Source organism: Nyctibius grandis, chromosome 5 (genome assembly GCF_013368605.1).
Source record: "Nyctibius grandis isolate bNycGra1 chromosome 5, bNycGra1.pri, whole genome shotgun sequence".
NCBI classification, from domain to species: domain Eukaryota; kingdom Metazoa; phylum Chordata; class Aves; order Nyctibiiformes; family Nyctibiidae; genus Nyctibius; species Nyctibius grandis.
In genome coordinates, this window is record NC_090662.1 from 40,957,632 (window position 1) to 40,978,883 (window position 21,252).

At 43.5% G+C, this 21,252-nt stretch overlaps 1 protein-coding gene and 1 long non-coding RNA gene across 2 annotated transcripts in view; one reads left to right on the forward strand and one right to left on the reverse strand.

Annotated features, from left to right (window-relative positions):
* The window catches only part of HMGA2 (high mobility group AT-hook 2), a 126,531-nt gene that overhangs the window by 93,553 nt on the left and 11,726 nt on the right, over window positions 1-21,252 (forward strand). Inside the window, exon 4 of the mRNA XM_068401068.1 lies at window positions 9,767-9,799. Within this exon, the coding sequence (XP_068257169.1) occupies window positions 9,767-9,799 (33 nt within the window). The remainder of the gene's footprint in view (window positions 1-9,766; window positions 9,800-21,252) is intronic.
* Window positions 1,010-5,194, reverse strand: LOC137663634 (uncharacterized). The gene is made up of 3 exons (XR_011048208.1): window positions 5,090-5,194; window positions 4,136-4,190; window positions 1,010-3,093 (listed from the first exon to the last, which is right to left on the reverse strand). It is a non-coding gene; the product is annotated as an uncharacterized lncRNA (long non-coding RNA).

The following is a 21,252-nucleotide window of genomic DNA, read 5'->3' on the forward strand; positions in this document are numbered from 1 at the left end:
TCACCTCTGCTGCCAGGACCACCTAGCCACAGATACAACCAACTGGTATATTTTTGGCACGTCCCAAACCACATAGGTTCCAAGCACAATAAAATGTGACTAGTTGGGAGATGGAAGCATTTACTTCTTTGGGTAGACTCTGCAACTGGTTTGAACCAAGGGCAGAATTTAGCCAAGGACAGGATTTAGCTTTGGTTTTTGCAGCATGAAAAATGAGGTTTTGTCACTTAAGCAACAGAAACAACAGAATATGGAAGGATTATCAGGAACTGAGAGTAAATACTGAGCAGTCCTATTCTCTGAAATGACCTGCGTTTGGCAAAACGTTCACAAGCCCTCCCTAGCAACCGTAACATTTAAAAGCAGGCTGCTTTCCAAGTGGTTGATGGAGCTCTGTGAGCGAGGAAACCACTTTAAGCTGTACCGGGGAGCGGGGCGGTAGCAGGGTGCTCCAGGCGCTGCATTCTTGGTCTGGTATCCGGTTTCAGTACCATTATGAGAAAAGCTGCAGGGGATTTGCATGCATACCTAACACACATACCTTTGATGTTCACGTTGTTAGATCCAAGCAACAAATAAGATCTTCAGGTCAGATGTAAAACTTCCAAAAGGCTATTAAATAACTGTAGCTAGACAGTCAGGTAATTGTCCTATAAAAATTACAGTCATATTCTTCTTTCCTAGACTGGGCTAAATTCGGAGTCTGTCCGGGGACATGAATAGAACAACTCCAAAATTACACCAGGATTATCAAGAGGAAAATCTCTTTCTCCCTCCCTCTCTTCCCCCTTCTTTCTCTCTCTTTCCGACCAAGGGAAACATGTGTACGCAGACATTATATTTCTGCTGCTGTCGAGGGGCTGATGATAGGATATCGTAGTCTTCAACTTTGCAATCTTTTAGTGAATGTGTTCTAGCTGGTTAAAAGAGAAAAATCATTTTGCTACTATCTTTTAAAATACATCACTGTGTCATGTGGATTTCACAATGGTGCATACGCTGAAATTGCTATTAATGAGTGAATGGTAAAAGCACACCAGAAATGCAATGCAACAGCTTTTTTCTGCTTTGCAAGAGGTGCCTTTCGGCATAATGAACGTAATTTCCATTTTAAAAATAACAGTATGAACTAAGTTCAGTATCTAACATACCACACACCAGAATGATCCCAAAATACATCAAGCCAGGAAGCGGATTAATTACAACTTGCCACCAAACCCCCAGTATATTTCGAGTGCGTGGCAATGTATTTCTGTTTCGCATACCAACAACTTTATGAAACTGTGCCAGGTTGTCAGGCTCTGGTCGGACTCTGACAGACACTCTTAGCAGCATCAGTTTCCTGGAGGCAGTAATAATTATCAAATCTATTTGTTAGACAGACAGCTATCAGACATCTGTATATCCCAGACATACAAAAACATCCCCAGCCAACCATGTGGCTACCAATGGATCTGCTCAGACAAAGAAGTTCAAGAGGAATGCCTAAGGCCAGATCCTCAGCTGCATAAAATCATCCAGGCCTTCCTTGTGCTGTGTGCCTTTTCTTTGGAGGAAAACCCAGCCCAGCCATCACAGGGCAATGGAAGGTCATGGAGGCAATGGGCTGGATGGGAAGGGGAAGCTCCTGCAGGAGTTTATGACCGGGCCTGGGGATGACCACATAAACTCTGTATAAGATGCTTTACATCTCTGAAGGGGCAGAAATGGCTGTGCAAAAGAGGCTGCCTAGATCCCTTGTATCATTACCCCTGTTTGTGCAGATGAGGGGACAGATAGCTCTTCCTAACAGGATCTAGAGTTGTGTCTGTGCTCAGTGATCTGAACAGTGCCTGGGCACAGCCTCAAGTGCTGCCCTGCAGTCATCTGTGCTGTGCAGTTGGGAGCCTTCTCTCCTTCACCGTCTTGTCCTCTACCACCTAACATGGTGCCCAGGTATGGTTAAGGAAATAGCACAGCCCACGGGCTCTTCCCTCTAGGCAGTGTGGAAGAGACGGCCCTGTACGGGAGGAGGAAAGGTGGTGTGGATGCAAGCCAGGCTGTGGACCTGGACTGGATTGTTTTCTTCTGTAGGTGAAGTCTGCAGGTTTTCTAGGCAGATCATGTTCTCCTGCAGCTGCATTTATGTAGTGCCTGCTCTGATGCTCTCCTCCTCTGGTTGAGATGCACCTTGCTAAAACATGAAGCGCAAATCTCTGGAGGCAGCAGCACTTTTAGTGTACAGCTAAACTGAAGAAATATGCCACAGGCTGCCACTGGGAACTACCCAAGGGAGGACGCTGAGACTCCTTGGCTTGAATTGCTGCCTTCAAGGTAGCTTGAATGGATACATTTCCAGGGTAGTGAAAGTGCCCAAGGGCTGACGGAAGTGCATATTGTGTTTTCACCAGTATCCTCCTTCAGGGGCCCTTGTGAAGAAGCATAGCTCTGGGCTGTGGCGTGGCCATTGCAGCAGCACTCTGGTGGAGCCGTGGGGCAGGGTTGCCACCTGTCACTGCTGGGACACTGCTGTGACACTGCTGTAGTTCCAGGGCTGCCCAGCAGAGCACTTTACCCCTTGTTTTCCATTCCTGCCTCTAGGCTTGGGCCTGTTGTTGGCAGAAGCTTTCATAGGCCTGGAAATGGATTTGATTGTTTGTATCTAAGCCTACATTGTGGAAAATGGGCTCTGCATGTTTTTCAGTCTCTATATGACACAAGGACACTGTTACTGAATGAGTTAAGGACTTTGTGACCTTAAAATGAGGAGGAGAATGAGTGTAGGAGGCCACAAGGAGAAATGTTACCTGACAATAGTTACATTTTGAGCAAAAACACTGAAGTTGCGACTTCGCTTTCCAAACAGTAGCAGATTTTGCAGCAGGTTGTCTGTTTTGGGACTGTACGGCACTATTTACTCTGTCATTTCACTGGAGGCCGGTGCAACAGTCGGAGGAATTTGGGAGCTCCTGTCACTGAGGTCCAGAGATGAGTCCACTGGTGATAGTCCTGCAGCTCTGATCAGCTCCATGCAGCCACCATCAGTGGTACCACCAGGAATGGCCTCTGAAGAAGGAACTGCCCCTGTTTTTTTGTCCGTATGGTGGGAGATGCCTGAGCAAGAAGAAAGGAAAGACTCTAAAACAAAAGTTAGAACCGGATGGTAATGTGATACAGTGCTTTTCACCTCTAGGTCATCAATTCAAAACTAGCCTGTTTAGTAGTGACCAAAATAATTTCCACATGGGCCAAGAGAGGTGCATGGTGAACACAGGGGTTGCCGTATCCAAACAGATGAGATTATAGTCTGGAGATAAACAATTGCACAACAGTTATTTGTCTGGAGAAGTCTGCAAGATGTAAAGCTAAGTAGTTTCTGATCGGTTTATATCCTTGAATCATGAGGGCTTGGTTTCTTTGCAAATAACTTATCATTTATTTCTGTCTACTAAAATGTAGGTTTTTTCCTTACGCTATAACTAAGAATAACTGTAACCACCGATCTGGCTTTCTCAGTAGTCTGTGTGTGGAGTTATAAATAGACAGATACCTATGACGTTTGCCAGACAAAAGAGCCAGCTCATGTTTCCTTAGGTGCACACCAAGAAAACCTCAGTGCTGAGCTGTGTACTGGAATTATTCTGAAAGGCAGAAGTTGCTTCTTAATATTTTAGCAGAAGAACGCACGGGGTGCTGAACTAAACCTGAGCAAAATGCATCAGGGAAGTTTATCAAATACATGATGGATGATAATGAAGTAACAGAGGAACGCAACAGAGCAGTGGTGACTCTGAAGAGGAGCAGCCAGCAACAGCAGATCCTCCTGCTGCCAAATGTGTTGATTTTAGCTAAGTATGCCAATTCAAACTTTGCTTGTAGTATTTAACCACAGATACACGGCCCATTAAATGGGTATTTCATAAGCGGCACTACCCTAAATATTTTATGGAAACATAACCAATACTGGCTGAAACATTATAAAAATTAATATCATCTATCAAGAGCACTGAACTAACAGCTGCTGTGCTTTGAATTTTGATTATATCCTTGATAAACTCAGTGGGGTATTGTTGTGCTTGAACTAACAGTTCAGGTAGCAGATGAAGAAATATTATGGTTTTTCCCTTCCTGTTCTAACCATTAAATTTGTACTTACCAAGATCTGTAATGATGGGAAATCTACCTCTGTGAGGAAGGTTGGGTCAAAGCAACTGAAAAATAATGGGTTATATGAGCGTAAACAAAAATAGAATTTGATTTTTAATACATTTCTTTCACGGTTTTTATCTTCTCAGAAAATAAAACCATTGCAAAGGTAGTGAAGGTAGCTTTCTGTAAACAAAATGTATGAAATCCTGACCCTGCTGAAATCAGTTGTTTGACTTCCGTTGGCTATATACATACCCGACTGGATATATGTGCCAGTGCCTGAATTTTCAGGCTACCAGAAGAGTCATTTGAAGCAGTGTGTTTTGAATTTGCCAATTAGAATATAAAATGGTGTAGCCAGTCAAATAACTATTAAAAGTCACTTTGTGTACTTGGAAAACTCTGATGCTGTCTGCTCTCCTCCACAAGTAGAATAGAAGTAGTATTTACTTTGTCATCAGCTAAAGTTATTGGTGCAGCTCCTGAGATGTTGCAGGGTTTTCCAGCAGCAGTCAGGGGAGGTCAGTTTAATAAGCTAATAAATATTTTTTGAATGACCTGACTTTGTATTTGGTATTAAAAACTCAGAGGAGTGCCAAGTAGGATAGAAAATAAAGAATAAAAGTTCCACAGATTTTGCCAGAATTCTCCACAGATTACTATTAGCCTCGTTTATGAGACTGCACAGAGGACTGTGAAATCTCCTTTGAACTCTAAGGGCCAGATGGTTTTGCTGTTAGATCCTAATGACCCACAGCAGTGTGCATACACAGACACCACGGTTGCCGGTTGACTGCAAACATGCGATGGAGGCAGGAGAATTCATGACCTGTGCTTCCAAAACACAAGCCAGTCCTGCTTGGGTGGAGAGGTCATCCCCCCTTGCTATTGATGGGGTAAAAAAGCACTTCTGCTACCCCCTCGAAAGGAAGATAATTCCTAAAGCAAGCCATGAGCATACCTGTCCCAGAGGAGCGAATGGCAGGCACACTGTCCCGTGTAGTCTGGGGTAGATTCCTGCTGACTGTCATGAAGCTGAACGTAGCTTTTGCCCAGAGGCGAGGGCTCTCGCAGGCTGCTTGGGCCCCCGGTCCCAGCGTTGTATCATTCTGTGCTTGAAGAGGGAGGGAAAGGCTGGACTCGAACCAATTAAAGCTGTAGGGCAGAACAGTAGTTACTCTGCTGTCATATGGAACTGCTTGGAAGACTTGATTTATTTTGGTTTATATTAGTTTCAACTGGTATAATACGAACTTCCTGATTTTTCGAGGATATGTAGACCAAAAGACTAAATATGGTTTTACTCATCTTTTAATTTAGAACTACAAGTGTTTGGGTGACCTATGAAATTATTTTAATGATCTCTGCACAACACTGAGCTGTCAGCACTATAAATGTCATCCTAACTGGGTATTAGTTTCCATCATGGTCATTTAGTCTCACCAGCAGAGCCACCTACATGTGAATGTCTTGTCTGTGTCAGGCTATGGGAATAGAACAGAGAGTCACTGTTGCCACAAAGCATCAGTGGAATATCTTCATAATGCTCAGTTTGAAGAGGAAGACACGAACGCAAAATGTAGGAGCACTGTGAGTGTGCAGCTTGCCCTTGGAGCTTCAGACACAGCAGTTAGGGGATGATTTGTGTTCAAACCTGTGCTTTTATCTCTGATTGTTAAAAATGTGTTCCAGCATTGTTCATACTAGTTGACTTAGACTTACCCTTATCCTTCCTTATTTTTATAACACTATGAAAAATCACAGAGTAAGAAGTACTCTGGCGAACGAGAACGGTGACAAATTGAATTTGATACATCTTTTGACCTCTGGTACAAGATGAGTATGGACTCATCACATGAGGCTGCTCTTTTGTTCTCATAGAGGAGGCAAAGAAATTGTTTGACCAGGGTCTGTGTAGGCTATAAGGATGCATCTAAGATACTGACAAAGAGTAAAGTAACAGAATTTGAAAATAAAATAAAATGAGGGGTGTGGTGACAGAGGAGGAGTGGAAGAAGTGTCTTGTAGAAGATAAACAATTGGGCTTTGAACATCCAAAACTTAGAGCAAAGATAAAACCACCAAAAGCTTTGTGTACGTTCCTTTTTAGGTGTTTTTTTTCTGTTCAAAGGTAGGAATCTGATCTTGAAGTTTTAAATTATTATCTTAGCTCACATACTTAATAGTTGAAACATGGCAAAAGAAATTCTGTTGTATTTTTGATTTGTTCTTGTATGATAGACATTTAAATAACATGGTCATAGGATTTTTCCAACACTGTCACTTGTTCTGTCTCATACAGATTTAAGAAAGCTACTTAAGGCTGACTTGTACTTGCATATGATGTAAAAAAACCTGAATTTTGCTTTCAAGTGTGCAGAATTTCAGCTGATACACATTCCATGTACAATAGCTGTTTTTTAAACTTAGGATAAAAATAAAACGTGGAAGTTGTGTGTTGCATGAAGCTCCCCTCATGTATGATCACTGTCATAAGTGAGAGAGCCTCTGGCAGAGCAGGTGGTCTGCCATCTTACTCTACAGGCTTCTGGGGGGATACATAATAGTTCAGAGCTCTCGTGTCTTGCATGCAACGTTATTTTACTCCAAAGCACCTCTTTAAAGTCTCTTGTCCTTGGCTTTTTTATGGTTCCAGTCTTTTTCATAACCAATTCAGATTCTCTTTCTTTCCAGCTAGTTCAACATGCAGTTGCAACACTCTTTTGAATCAGAGGTGTCTCCTTTGAAGCCCTGAAAAGATCTCTTAACTTAGTGAACACAAAGCTTAGCAAGTCACAGTGTTTGTATCTGTAGTGTGTCAAAAAGTTTCCAAAGGCATCACATCCACAACAGTTAAAGAAATTAAAGGGGGTGCTTGGGACATTTCTCATTGTTCCTGTACGCCTCAGTTCTTCTGGTCTGGGGTGATCTAGGTGAGCAGACACTGCTCCTCTCAGGACTGGAGCTTGCTGGATTTATCCAGCCTGCATTCATCCAGATAGCTCTCCCACGCAGCCAGGCTGAGGCAGGAAAAGCAATGCCCCTGAAAACCAGCACTTGCAGTGATTTGGCTGCCACAAGCTGGAGCCCTCAGTGTGACACGAGTGGGCAGGCTCCCGATGTGTCGGTGGTGTGTGCCGTTAATACTGGCTGAGGGGCTGAGCCCTGCTTTTGAGCTTTCATAGCTGTGCTTCTTCCATTTAAGGGATAAAGCATAACACATGCTGAACTCCAGATCCCAAATCCAGTGGAAACCTAGCCAGCAGTAAGCAAGCACTGCCGAGGAGCTCTCGACATGAAGCGCTACGATAGCAGAGGTCTTGAATGACTAAGATTCTTGAAAGCCTTGGTCAGTATCAGAGACAGTTTCCAACTGGGCAAAGTACAATATTTTCCCTCTGCTTTTTATGAATGGCTGGATAGGATTGTGCTGGAGTCAGAGTCCCCTGTGAAAGCCATTCATAAAAATAACAACAAAACAAACCAAACGCACACAAAAAACTTTCTAGGTCCAGTCCGGAGCCACTGGGTGCCAGAGGCTGGGAAAACACGCTGGCAGCTCGAGCCCCAGCTATCACTGAAAGTATTCAAGGGGCTTTTTGGTGGTCTGAAAAGTATGAAGTGCTGTGTAGAAGGGCAGCTGGTAGAATTACGGTGACACATACTAGGCAGAAAGCCAGAGCTGGCCTTGTTTCAGACATTGTCTTTCCTCTCATTGAAGTGTCAGGACCTAATTCATGGAAAATTTGGTGAGTTGGCAGCTCTTTCAGAAGATTTCATTGAGCTACAGTGTGTGAGTCACATGAATGCAGAGTGTGCGGCCAAAAATATATGGGGATTTCTGAGCAGGAGAAAACAGTCAGCTTCTAAGAATGTCTGTGGATTTCATGTGGTTTGGGAGTAAACACATGTACAGGTGTAATCAGCAGGCAAGAGAGGAAAATAAAGCGGAAAAGCACTAGAGCTCATTAAGTTCTGTAATTATGAGGGATTCCTTTGAAACAAATCATTCCTTTGTCCAAGGGCAGCAAATGAGTCCATTAATGAGTTCAGGGCTTGCAGTCCACCTGGAGAAGGCATCAGTAAAATGTGTGCCTTGGTAATAGCTTCTCCATTGCAAGGGAATTTAATGGAAAAGAAAAGGGTCCACCCCGATGTTTAAAGACGGACCCAGTCATCACATAGTATTTTTCTCATATTTATTCGAGAGCAGAACTTGGAGCCTGAGGCACAGATACAAAAATATAACAGCAATAGGATTCCGCTGAATTAGAAAAAGACTGAAAATAAACAAAGCGTCTCTTGTTAAAATGAGACGCTTGTGGTGAGCAGTCTGAATTGAATCAGTTACATTTAATTTATGTTTTCATTGATCCTTCCCACTGAAATATTGCTCTGAAAGGCCAGTTACACTAAACTGTTTATTCAGAAATATTTCAGTTATTTCCTACTACACTGTCATGAAAATTAGGGTTTTGGCCATACAGAGGGACATCATGTTGGCTTCTGCCCAAGCGAGGCACTGAAATCACTGCTGGGGTTAGGAACAGGCAGGAAGGAAGGGCAGGAAGAAAATCACTGAGTGCAATTCATACACTTTGAAAACAGAAAGTTCTGGGGGGGGTGGGGAGGCAGCAGCTTTGCCCCACTGAACTAAGAAAAGCCCTTTTGTGCTTTCAGTGTCAGGATTTCATTCTTTATCTGTGGTCTTATTGTTCTGTGCTGCTCCTAGCACCCACAAGGGTCGTCACATCACCTAGGCGGTGGTGGTGTGTTTTAAGTGCGCCTGTGTTTGTTAGTTCCTTAATTGGTACTCCTCCTCCTCCCCCGGGGCAAGGATGAAGGGCACTGACACGTTGGTGGGTTTCCTGGCTCGCGTGGGGACTGTGTTTCCCATTCCCGGGTGGAAGCAGTCAGAAGGGAGACCTGCTGAGGAGCCCGTGGCTGTGCCACCAGGTCCCATGTAGGCAGACAGACAGAGCCTCCAGTTCTCCCTGCCATGAGCCCAGCCAGCCCGGTGATGGGCATCCGTGAATTCATGTCAACAGGCTCATGAGGGTCAGCACAGCATTGCATTCATTCAGCTAGAGCTCCCAAACCAGAGCTTCCCAGGGCTGGAGCCGCTGCCCATCCCAGCCTCCTGGCTTTGGTGGGGATGACTTTGGTCAAGTGGGAAGCTCTGGCTCAGGAATGGGGTTATGTGTCCCTCACCTCTCTGCCTGAGCTGTGCTCCTGCTCATGGCCAGGAGGGAGGGCTTCCCCACAGCAGGACGCTCCACTCGTGACTGAAAGAGTATGGAAAGAGAGTGTACAGCATCAGTGGAGACAACAAAATCTAGTTAAAAAATTAGGCCAGACGTAACATGCTAAATTAGAATTCACCTTGGTTTTAATTGTACAAACTTCATGTATTCTTCTGCACCCACAGCAACCTGAACTACTTCAGAGCAAGGTCACATAGATAAGTGTAGGAGAGATTGGGTATGAGAGCCGGGTACGTTCACCACTCCATTTCTGAATGTGGCCTTGCCTGTGTTTTATTTCTGGTGCTGAAAACATTTTCTTGGCATCTGTGAAATCACTGTTAAGTGACCTCAGTGAATTTTGTTCCTCACTGTGCTTTTGTTTTACTTTTCAGCCTCAACAAGTGGTTCAAAAGAAGCCTGCTCAGGTAAGAAAAGCTAATTTAAATTCTTTAAAACACTTTAAATGAATAAGTTTTCAGTATTTAAACTGGTCTTCTTTACTGTAAAGAACGAAGGGAAATACATCAATCATATGAGCTGGGGGACAGCTGTTGGCTTGCTAGGCGCAGCTGCCAGAACAATTCACGCAGTGGCCCTTGGGAATGAGAGGAGGAAGCAGTGAACGGTGCTTGCTCAGAAATGTCCTCTTTCTGCAGCAGCCACCTTGTGATGATAATGCAGGCACATGCACACATACATCTGGTGCAAGTCCAGTATTGATAGATATCTCTGTGTGTCCTGAATGTGGGTAACTGAGGATTGCTTACAGCAAGGAGGGAGCACAGGTATAAAACACTTCTCCCCACTGGTCTAAAGGAGTCTCTAAATCCAGAAAAGAAAATAGGCTGAACTTGGTAACCAGACTGGATCCATCATAAAGACTAACACATTTGCAGTTCTTCTGTTAGATGGTATTGTTCTTCTTTAATACCTTGAACAAAGTGCAGGCTAGGGTGATTGATGCCATGTTCTTTACCCAGCCCACCCCGTGTTAAAAAAAAAACAAACACCCTAACCCTGCCACTTCATTGTACATGCACCAACGGAGAAAAAGGCTGTGGGTGTGGGAGCAGGTCCATCCCTGCCCAGCAGAGTCTATGGGCTGTGCTGCCGTACCTCAGTGAATATGAATGATTGCTGAGTCGAGCATAAAGGGTCCATTGCTTTTCTGGAAAGAGATCTGCTTTCAGAAGGGAATACTACTTTTGTTTTTCCACCTTATGGTTTTAATACGTTATTGTACAGTGTACATTATTGTAATGTCTACTGTAATCTGAATTAGGAGCTGTTACATAAGAAACAGAAAACATCCTAGCTGTGAGTTGAAGGAATGAAATGATGTAACTCTCAAAAGCATGTGCAGGAATCGGGTTTCTACAAAAGAGATCAGTACAGTCACAGCAATGATGAATCCGTGGCACTGGCAGTAATATTAATGTCTCCAAATGGCAGCTAAAACATACAGGATGAATGTAGTAGTATTTTCAAGTGAGGTAAGTTTTGGAAGGAGAGGTAATGTCTTTTATTAGGCCAGCTTATGCAACAAACACCACATTGGTCCCCAAGGACTTACCATCTATAACCTTCTAACTACACCACACAATTCAAAACACACCAAGTTGTTCTAATAAAAGATATTTCCTCTCCCTGGTCTCGCTTACATCCTTCAACTGCTATGGCCGCAATCAGGCTATTCCTACTACAACATGGTAGTAAATCTGCTGGTGGGCACAAAGCCAGCCGTCTCCTCCGTGGCACCTGAGAGACAGGGAGGCTTAAACCCTGCTACGCAAAGGAGGCCAAATCCAGGAGGCAAAGGCTCCAGGAGGCTGTTCAGGTTGTGGTTTCCTCTGGTACATAGCAGAGCTCATCCCCACTGGGGTCAGTGGGATAAAGGGGTCTAGAGCTGGTGACTGCGCCTGGCAGAAGCCATTGCTGCTGATGGTACGTGTGGTGCCACTAGCTCTCTGATCTCTGCTGATGGCACGTGTGTTGCCACTAGCTCTCTGATCTCCCCGGGCACTTATTTCTGCAAGTGTTTTGTTTGTATGAGCCCTAGCACAAGAGAGGAAGAAATGGCTGGGACTGAGGCTGGGCTGGGGGGTGGGAGGACAAAGAGGGGACCTGGGTCTCCGTCTTTTGGTAGCAGAACAAAGTAACGACAGATTTAATTGATGGCAAAATGATGTAGGTGTTTGAATTGAAGCACCAGCTTTCCCTGTATGGATCTCCCTGTCCCCTCTTTCCCGAAGCAGTGACTCTGGTGGGGGTGCCATAGGGTGTTTCAGCCAGCTGGGTGCAGCCTCTGCAGCATGGTGCCTCGGCAGCATTGCTGTGGTCAGAGACAGACAGAGAGAAAAGGAAGCCCTTTGACATTCCTGTTAGTAATGGAAATGTTTGTATAGAAAATGAGGAGGCATGGAAGAATGCATGAAAGGAGAGAGACAGCTTTTTAGAAATCCCCAGTCGTCACAAGACAACTAGTGAAATTGTACTCTTTAAATTATTTGTGTGCCATGTCTTCACTCACAGAACTTTTCTTTTTTTCTAATCCTTGGCCTGAGGGATGTTCAGTGAAATCATTGACTTGTCTTTAACCCTTCCTGGTTTTAATAGACCCTGCTCCCATGCTTATGCTAGCACAACATTGTGGTCTTGCTGGGTGTGAGTGCATGGCAGAGAACAAAAATTATCACTGTGAGCAAGTGCTCGTGACAGTGTCTTCCTGAGGCTGAAAGGAGGAGGTGGTAAAACTGTGTAATTCCTGGGACGATAAGGAGCTTCATGCTGCTGGGTTTCACTTAAGTCTGGTTGCCTTTCTCAGTTTTCTTTTTATGCTACTGAATTTCCCTTTAAAAGAGGGAGGTTCAGACTCAGAATTAACAACAAGAACATGAGCTCATGCAGGCTTCCTAATCTGAGCTGTCTAAGGAAATAGTGATAAATTATGTAAACATGGGGACTACATGGAAGTTCATGGAGGATAATGTAAATCTTACACTACATTCAGAGGAATCTCTTCCTTTTCCATCTGTTTCCTTCAAAATATCCTCCCAGATGGCTTTACCATGTGGCAGTCTGGATTAAGTTAGAAATGTGTCCTTTCTTCATCAGTGGGGACTGTAAGAGGTTACAGTTGAGAACTGCTGTGTGGTGGTGAGCGTGTTACCCCAGCCTGCCTTGGTAAAAGTGGCAGAAACTCTTGGTCAGGTTTCAGCCCTGAGCGCCGCGCCTTGAATTTTGGTGTATTCTCAGAGATTTCTATGAGCCTTAGTTTACGTCACCGTTACTCGTTACTGTTGCTAGTACCTCTGCCTCTTGGGTTTGAGTCATTTTTAAAAATACAGAAACAGCAAGACCAGATTAAATTCTCATTTTATGAATAACAGCTCTGTTCCCATCACCGTTTCCCAGATTTTAAGCATCGTGCAGGGCTTCACCATGCTCTAAATCTCTTTATGGCTATCTGCTGTCCAGTTTAGGGCCGTACAGATGCCTGTATAAACTTCTGCAATATCTTCAAACATCTTCATAGCTCTGGAGATTTACCATCACACAGACAACAGTAAATGCAACAGTAAAATCCGCTGGAAATCTACACACCCGTATCATTAATACAAACCTTTAACTGCTGTGGTCTGTACACATCTTTGTGATGATGGCTGACACATACTCTCACACTTTCTTGGGGAAGTGAGGAAAAGAGAGACAGCCTAACTGTGTGACATCGGTAAGTTTAGCACCTTCACATAAATATGTGCCTAAACCTCAAAAACAAGGCGCTCCTTTGAAATCTGCTCTGTCTCCAAAGAATGGACAGCCAGATCTTACAATCATGATGTAGGAATTTTCTTACTGAGATGTGCAAATGAGGAGTCCAAATAGAAATAGAAATTCCTCCATTTCCTCATTTTTAAGCTATTTGTAGCAGCTGTAGCCTCAGCCATATGGGGGAGTTACACTCTTAAGTAATACAAAGGAAATAGATATTTTTAGGAAAACATTATGAAAGCTATCAAAGTTTTCTGGAAGCAGGACATGTTTTATTTTTATCATTTCTGGAGAGAAGAAATACTGTGAGTGTAGAACAGCCCTTTCAAAATCTTCTTATAATCTCTTTGGAAGGTCTGTTAAAATCTCAAATCCTTGGAAATCCTCTGTATCTGAGTCTGAAAGACAGCATATCAGTCAGAAAGACAGTGTGTCAGTCAGAAAAGTACACATAGAGTGTACATAGAAAAGTGTACACAAAAAAGTATACAGAAAAAGTACACCGAAAGTACGCATAAAGTGTACTTTTCTACCTAATGCTAAATGCATTAGAGGCTTTTAAAACAACGTTCAAAAAAGTCAAATCCCAACAAAAATAAAAGCTAAAAAGAAAAGTGTTGTTTTGTGTAGGAACGAAAATGCAGATTCACTGTGTTTTTTCCTGTTACTCATTTCTTAGTCTTGATATCAATGAAGTTATGCATGTTAATTAGTCTTAATATATATACATCTCACAACCTCAAGTTGTATGTGTTCCCCAGCTGCATCCATCACATATGCCTACTCAATGTAGGACACAGTAAATGCCAAAAGCATCAGAGAGGCTCTGCAGCCTGGGAGCCACATCGGTGATTCACACATTTGTATGCAGCCCAAAAGCAGCAGACTTTGTGAGCAGAGCTGAGCCTGGGAGCTGTGGTGGTTGTGTGGCAGGTCTGACACGCTGGGACACCCTGGCCAACAGGCCCACGGTGCACGTGCTGCGTCACCTCTCTGTGCCATGCAGTAAATCTGCACTTCCACAAGCTTCAGGCGTTCTGCGTACATGCTAGCCACCACATGTGGATTTATTTTTTTTCCTTCTGGGCAATCCCAGAGAGAAATATGGTAGAAGTGCTCTCAGAGATCCACTTTAGCAGGTTGAAAAGAAGCTTCCAGTGTCACAGACAGGATGGCAAATCCTTTGCGCTCATGCAGGTGCACATAAGCATCTGAGAGAGTGTGTGCCACTGTCCAAGCCACCCTGTGTCCTGCTGAGCCAGGAATATTGCAGCCTTACTCAACTGAGCCTTGGCTGTAGAAACATTGAAAAACCTCTGCCCTGGAGGCTGACGTGGTGCCCTGGGGTTTCACTGCTCTTCCCACTGCATCCAGCAAGCTGTGTTGCGTATCATGTACTTTGTCTGTATTTACTGATATGGAGAGTCAGAAAGTTGTCAGATCCCAGAGGGACAAAACTTTATTTTCCAACGGTACATGGAGTTTCATATTTCAGAGTAGGATAACTGCATGTATGTATGTTATACACACCACTCCAGAACATCCTCTGAAAGGCTGAGTTGCCATTCTTTCATTTTTGTTATTTTTAAAGCAAATACTGAATGTTTTCCCAAAGACAGCAGTAGGAGACATCTTATATGTACTAGAGGCCCTTGGTACCATGTGCACACGTGCTGAGCAAGTGTATATCATAGCTCCATCAGCCCAGACTCACTGCACCTCCCCGTGTGGAGCGTGGTCCCAGTGGAGCTGCCCAAAGCTTTCCCAGTGGGGCTGACACCCTGGCTTGGTGTCCTGCCTCCCACTACCATCAGTCGGGGTGGGGGGGGAGGTGATGCTTGTTGGAACTAGTCAGAGGTTTTGCATAAATAGCTTCATGATTAAATAACCTGGTTTTATTGACCCTTTTTCCCATAGATGTCCTTGGAATTTTTGTTTTTCCAAAGCTTCACAATATTAGGATCACTTGGGGACTGAGTTTTTAAAATCAAAATAGGATTTGATTTTGGTTTCTGAACACTTTTGCTCTGCAAAATCCTTCCAGATTTTGCTTCTGAGTGTTCTGGAAAAATTTTTCTGATTTGAAAACATGATTTAAAGAAATGGATAAAGATGTCATGGGAAGTCTTATGAAAAATAGCTCCAATTTGAAAATTATGTTTCATTGTTACCAGTTCTGCTGTTTATATTTCCAGCAACTTGTAAGGCTTGCTTGGTATAAAATAATAAAAAAAAAAAAAACAAAAACAAAACAAAATTAGAATAATAACAGATTTTTGGACTGGAGACAGAATTATTAAGAAATTAGGAGGATGCCTGAACTGCAGGAATGGACCTACCATTGATCTGGGAGAGGTTTGAATTTGATTTTAAGGAAATTGGGGAAGTCTCTTGCTTTCTTCCTGAATGCAGTAGAAGGAGTCTCATGGAGGGTGCTGGGCTTACCTTCTTTCTTCTTCCAAGGCAATATGTTTTGCAAAGGAAGACCTATTCAGTCTTCTTTTATAATTGGTTTATCATGACAGGGAGACTGAATAGTTTGTCTGATGACTAAAAAAAAAAAAAAAGCACAGTTTTTTGAAATTGAAAAAGAAGGGGGGGAATGTAGAAGTTGCAATTACTAGTTCTGTGAACAGATGAAGCACTAACCTGTGCTAAAGAATGAGGGCTAGAAGAGGAAGTCAGGTATTTCTGACAGAAAATATTTTGTTATTTATATTACATAGCTTCTGAATAGACTCTGAATAGCATCATTCAATGAGGCTACACCTAAATACCCAAATCAGTGTAAGATTCAGGTTTCCCAGGTTTTAAGTATTTATGATTGTCCTTTTTTACATAGGTGTGATAGAGTGACATTTTTAAGATGGCTGCTTCGAGAAATTTGGCTGTAAATAAATTAAACAAATAAGTTGAGATATTATGTGACCAGAAGGAAGAAAAGAAAAGGGAAAAAATGACCTTCAGGGCAGGAGTATGTTCAGTTGCTTTAAAGAGGCAAAAATCAGAAATACATGCAGTGATCTGAAGTTGTAGGTTGCTGCTCTATGAGGCAAATTTGTTTTACATTTTTATAGTTTATTTTATTGATGGTGGTAGGTACACACTGGCCTCTCAGTGTTGGGATGGCAAAGACTTTGCCAGCAAGTACAGTTCCACACACTGAACACTGGAGTCATGGGGTCATTATCACAATCAATTTTATAAAAATCAGTTTTATAAAAACTGCTTTTGCTTGTTTGGGTATTTTCTTCCACTGATCCCTTCCTGCCAGTATGGAAAATACAGAAAGAGCTCACCCAGCATTTTCACCATTTCATGGAGAATGCAAAGGAAACAGACATGCTTTTTACAAAGGTAGTTAAACATTTAAGTGTGCATCATAAACCACTGCTTCACTTCAGATAGGCAAATAAGCTTTGTAATCCAGCCCTCAATCTGTTTGATTTACCCAGAGATATACAGACAGCCCTGTTTCCCTGCAGGCAGCATTTGGGTGTTTAATAGAGAAAATCACAAAAATGCCCAGCTCCAGTGTCTTAGCTTCACTGCAGGAGCAAGGGGCACTTGCTCAGAGGCTGCGGTGCTGTAAGGTGCTGCCTACCCCAGGCTCCATTCTCACGTTATTTGAGACTTACAAACCCTGTATGGCCTCTGCTAGGATCCAGCATTTGAGGGGTGGTGTTGGGAGTGGAATGAGCTTTTCAGGGGAATAGGGGTAGCCTGCTTTCTTGGAAGACTGTGGTGGCTACAGGAGTTGGTCTGTAAGTTGGTCACCTGGGCAACAGCCCCATTTCTCATCCCAGCAGCGCTCCAGCCTGCTGAGGGAGAAGTGTTCTTCGTGCTACTCGCTGAACCTGGGACACGGTGCAGCTAAAGATTCAAAGGTCGAAGAGCCACTGAGTGTACAACCAGGAGAAAGACAGTTTGGCTGAGTCCCAGCTTCACAGCAGCACTGGCCTCAGTGCAGAAAAGAAACAAGAAGAAACAGAATTTTGGATGATCCCATCTGTTACATTCAGATGCATAGTTCAGTCAGGAAATGCTGACTGAATTATGCATCCCCTTGCTTAGCGTACCAGTGGCCCACAAGGCAGGCTGAGGTGCCTGTCCCCATATGCTGCCTAAGGAGCAGCAGTGCCCCAGTCAGCACTGTGCCGGGTGAGCCTCTTGCTCCCTTTGAAGCCATTAGAGCTGAGCACTGCAGTGTGCAAGTCCCATTTTGGGCAAGTCTTCCAGTGCCTTGATTCCCCTTCTGCTAAAACTGAGGGTGCTGATGCTCCCTTTTTGCCTAAGAGGGTTATGAGAGTGCACACACTCATGATTTGATGTGACTAAAACGGAATCAGATTTAGCAAGGTATTTTTACTTCATGGCTTGTCAGGGACTGTCTAGGGGATTCAGTCTTGCCTACTGCAACATGCCGCTTGGAGACGTCATGTCCTTGTCAGCCAGTTTCTGAGTCAGTCAAAGAGCAGGAGTGCCATGGCATAGCCCAACACAGGAGGAGCCTTCAGCTCTGAATGAGCAAAAAAAGGTTATTTTAACTGTTCAGATATGCAACATTTAATTCCCTTGAGACAGGCTCTAGAGCAGGAGGCAGCTTTCTGAATGCAGCGCTGGTCACACATTTGCCCATTCAATACAGACATGTTCTCAGGTCACTGCTCTTGCCCTGTGTGCTGGCCAAGACCTGTCCCTAATGGCACATAGAAGCGTTCAGGGACTAGAGCTGTTGAGATGCTCCATGCGTAGCACTCAGAGCAGGCACAGCAGTTGGTGGTAAAAAGCTGGAGGCTGAAGGGGTAAGCTAAAACATTTCCCTAAGTCAGCGACACTTCTCTTCGCCCTCTCCCCACCTCCTCGCTCTCCCCTCCCTGCACTGGGAAGAAGCCTGAGATGGGCAGGCAATGGCTGTGGACAGGGTGGCATTGTGTTTGACCCTGTGGCTGTGGCCACAGGAGCTGTTCAGGGGAGCAGTCCATCCAGTTCAGAACTTGGCTCTGATGTGACGGGAACCGAAATCTCACTAACAATAGCCAGAAGAGAAGGGGCTGTGAAGTGTGCTTGGGAAACACCATTGAGGAAGATGGCTGGGCAGGGAACAGTGTTTAAAAAAATGTCAGTCAAGAGTAAGTTAAACAGCGCTACTTTTGCATACACTCGTTGCGCGTTTTGGCCAAGATTTCCAAGAGTAACAAGATCTTGTCTGTGCTGCTAACACTTGGGTGTCTTACTTCACAGACATACAGAATTCCTCCTGAAAATTTGGATTATTTTAAGATGTTTCCAGAATGATATCCAGAAAGTTGAAACTACCAGAACGACCAACCTCTGGACTTACAGCAACAAAAATTATCAAAACGATAATTAGGAAAGATGAGGTGTGTCAGAAGGCTGCACAGGAAGAAAATGCTCTTCGCTGAGAGCTTGGTTCCTGAGCTTCTCATAAAGGCTCTGCATCTTTCACAGTCAGCATCGTTGTTGCTCCTCCACACCTGGCTGAAGTCACTGAAAGATGCTCTATTTCCTGACATAAATATTATTAATAAATACTCCAGGGCTGTAGCCCAGCTCATCTGCTGCACTGAAAAACATGGGACATGAACCTTCTAAATAACCACTTCTAGAAATTGCTACATCTTTGCCATACCAGTTCAGGACCATATAAATTCTGTTGCAAATTGTATGTTAAAAATGAGGTATGCTGCAATGGATGTGGAATAAGGTAAACACAATGAAAATCAAAATTAAGACCAATGAAAATACATTTTTTTTAATCTGTTAAATAATTTGCTAGGATGGTCAGTTATAGTATTTGCATACCAGCACTATTAAAAAAGATTTGGCTAGGGAAAAGAGCAGTATGCTCAGCTGTTATTAACTGATATACATCTGTAAACATGTTCTGGAAGGAAGCAATAAGAAGCCAATATTGTATTTTATTCTGGGGTTTCCATGACATCTGGGGAATTTTATAAGGTCCTCTTGTTGCCCAAAACAACAGTCTTGGAATAGAAGAAGAATAAGAAGTGTTTCACAGCTACTCTGTCAGTCACTATGGGGCATTTGGGGAATTCGGTGAATTTAGTTCCTTGAAATCAGTGCTGCCATGCTACCCTGGGGTGACATCTGGCCTCCCTGGGCAGCCCATCAGCTTGTGACACCTGTGCTGAATGCTAAGGCTGGGATGGATAGGCTGGACCTATGAGCGTGCCTCCTCCCTTGCAGCTCAGTGAGGACAGCACAGGCAAAGTATTCATAAAAGTGAGCACAAAATAAAATCATGATAGACACTCTAAAACCTTTTTCCCTGGTGGAGCTTCCGTCCTGTATTGCTTCCATTGGTGCTGTCACTGTGCTGTCACTTAGTGCTGTGACGGTGTGAAGCAACCCAGCTGGCTGTGACAGCCAGGCTGCTGTTTGTTTGGGGGGCCGTTTGGAGCTCCTGGTCATCGATTGCGCATTGGATATTGTGAGCATGGTGCTGCTGTGTTTATAGACAGAGTAAAAAGTTTGGGAGTATCACAACCTCTTAGTCGACTACGCAGTGAGAATTATGCTCCTAGGTACTTCACATTGAAGGCTACAGAAGTACATAGGTGGTTTTCAGGCATCAGCATGTTGTCAAGCAGTGCATGAAAGACCTAAACCTTTGGGCAGTCCAGTGTTTGTGAGTGTCTTGAGTTCATCCTTATAGGATCTAAATAAATAAATGTGCTTTTCTCACACCGAGGAAGGAAAAAAGCCATTCAAAATGACTGCCTGATTGTTGGGCATTGTAGCACTCACATTACCATAGCCAGCTATCTCATGGATCCTATTTCATTGGGATCCCAATGCCACAAATGTTCAAGTCTTCATTAAGTCTGCTCCAGCAGATGGTGAGCATCACCGTGATGAGGTTCTACTGCTGATGCCATTGTAAGGCATTTCTGGAAATGCCAGAATGTTTTCAGAAAATGTTGGCTGAAATCTCTCTTTAGAAATGACTGTTGCTTATAGTAAAAAGGGATCCTATATTGCCAAATGTACTTCTTGCTTTGCCTCTGCTCTGTCAATGTAGTCACATTGTTCGGGGACGATCTCTTATCTCAGGTTGGGAGTTATTTGCCACACCACCACCATGGGAAAAGAGAAGTAGAGAAATAAAAAAAATCACCCACGTTCTGCCCGAATTCAGGTCTCAGATTTCCCACATCCTGGTATTTAATTTCTCACAGAGTTACCAATGGTTGATCTCACGGCAGGATTAGTGGGAAGAAAAATGAGAGCTCCATTGAAACCAGACTTGAGTCTGGAAGGAAGGGACGTGTAAGCTCTAGGACCCAGGAGATATCAGATTCGGGGCAGTGAACAGAGTCCCCTTCCACCCCCTTCCCTTCCTTGATTCTCATGCTTATTTTGAGGCAAAATTTGGAAACTGAAGTCAGAACAGCAGAGACAGTTACAGTATGTTAGGCAGCTCACCCATGGCTTTAATAGTCTCCTGAGAACTGTGTTACATAGTGAGGCATTAACTGTAATTTATATTAGTATTTTTTTTACGTTTAGAAAGAGGAGAATAGATTAACATTGAGGTATAAATTGCAGTAAATCTGTCTTAGTCCTAAAAGAAAACATGTTCTGTACACACATTTCCACCAGGATACCTTTTCTGATTTGATTATAGAATATAGATGTGTTCACCTGGCAAAGAAACTCCCATGAAAGGTTCTAGAATCAAAAGGAAATAATCACTGTCTATTAAGTTGGACAGCCCCGCTCGCTTTGAATCAGACTATGTTGCTTAGAGAAAGAAAAAGCTTTGCCCTGTGGTAGCACAGATCGCGGCGCAGATGGAACTTGGAAAGTTGGGTTACTGCTCTATGCTGAAGAGGACCATACTTTATCACCCTTTTCACCAGATTTTCTGGAGATATTCAAGAAGTTGAAAAAATCTTTAAATGCATCACTCTCAATCCTTTAGGAGTTCAACATAAGATGACAAGAAGAGTATGTCATTAAACCATAACTACCCTTTTTGGATTACCTGGTATTTGTAGACTTATTGGCAAGATGGCTTAAATTAGGGATATATTTTTAGCCTGCAGCATTACATAATAAA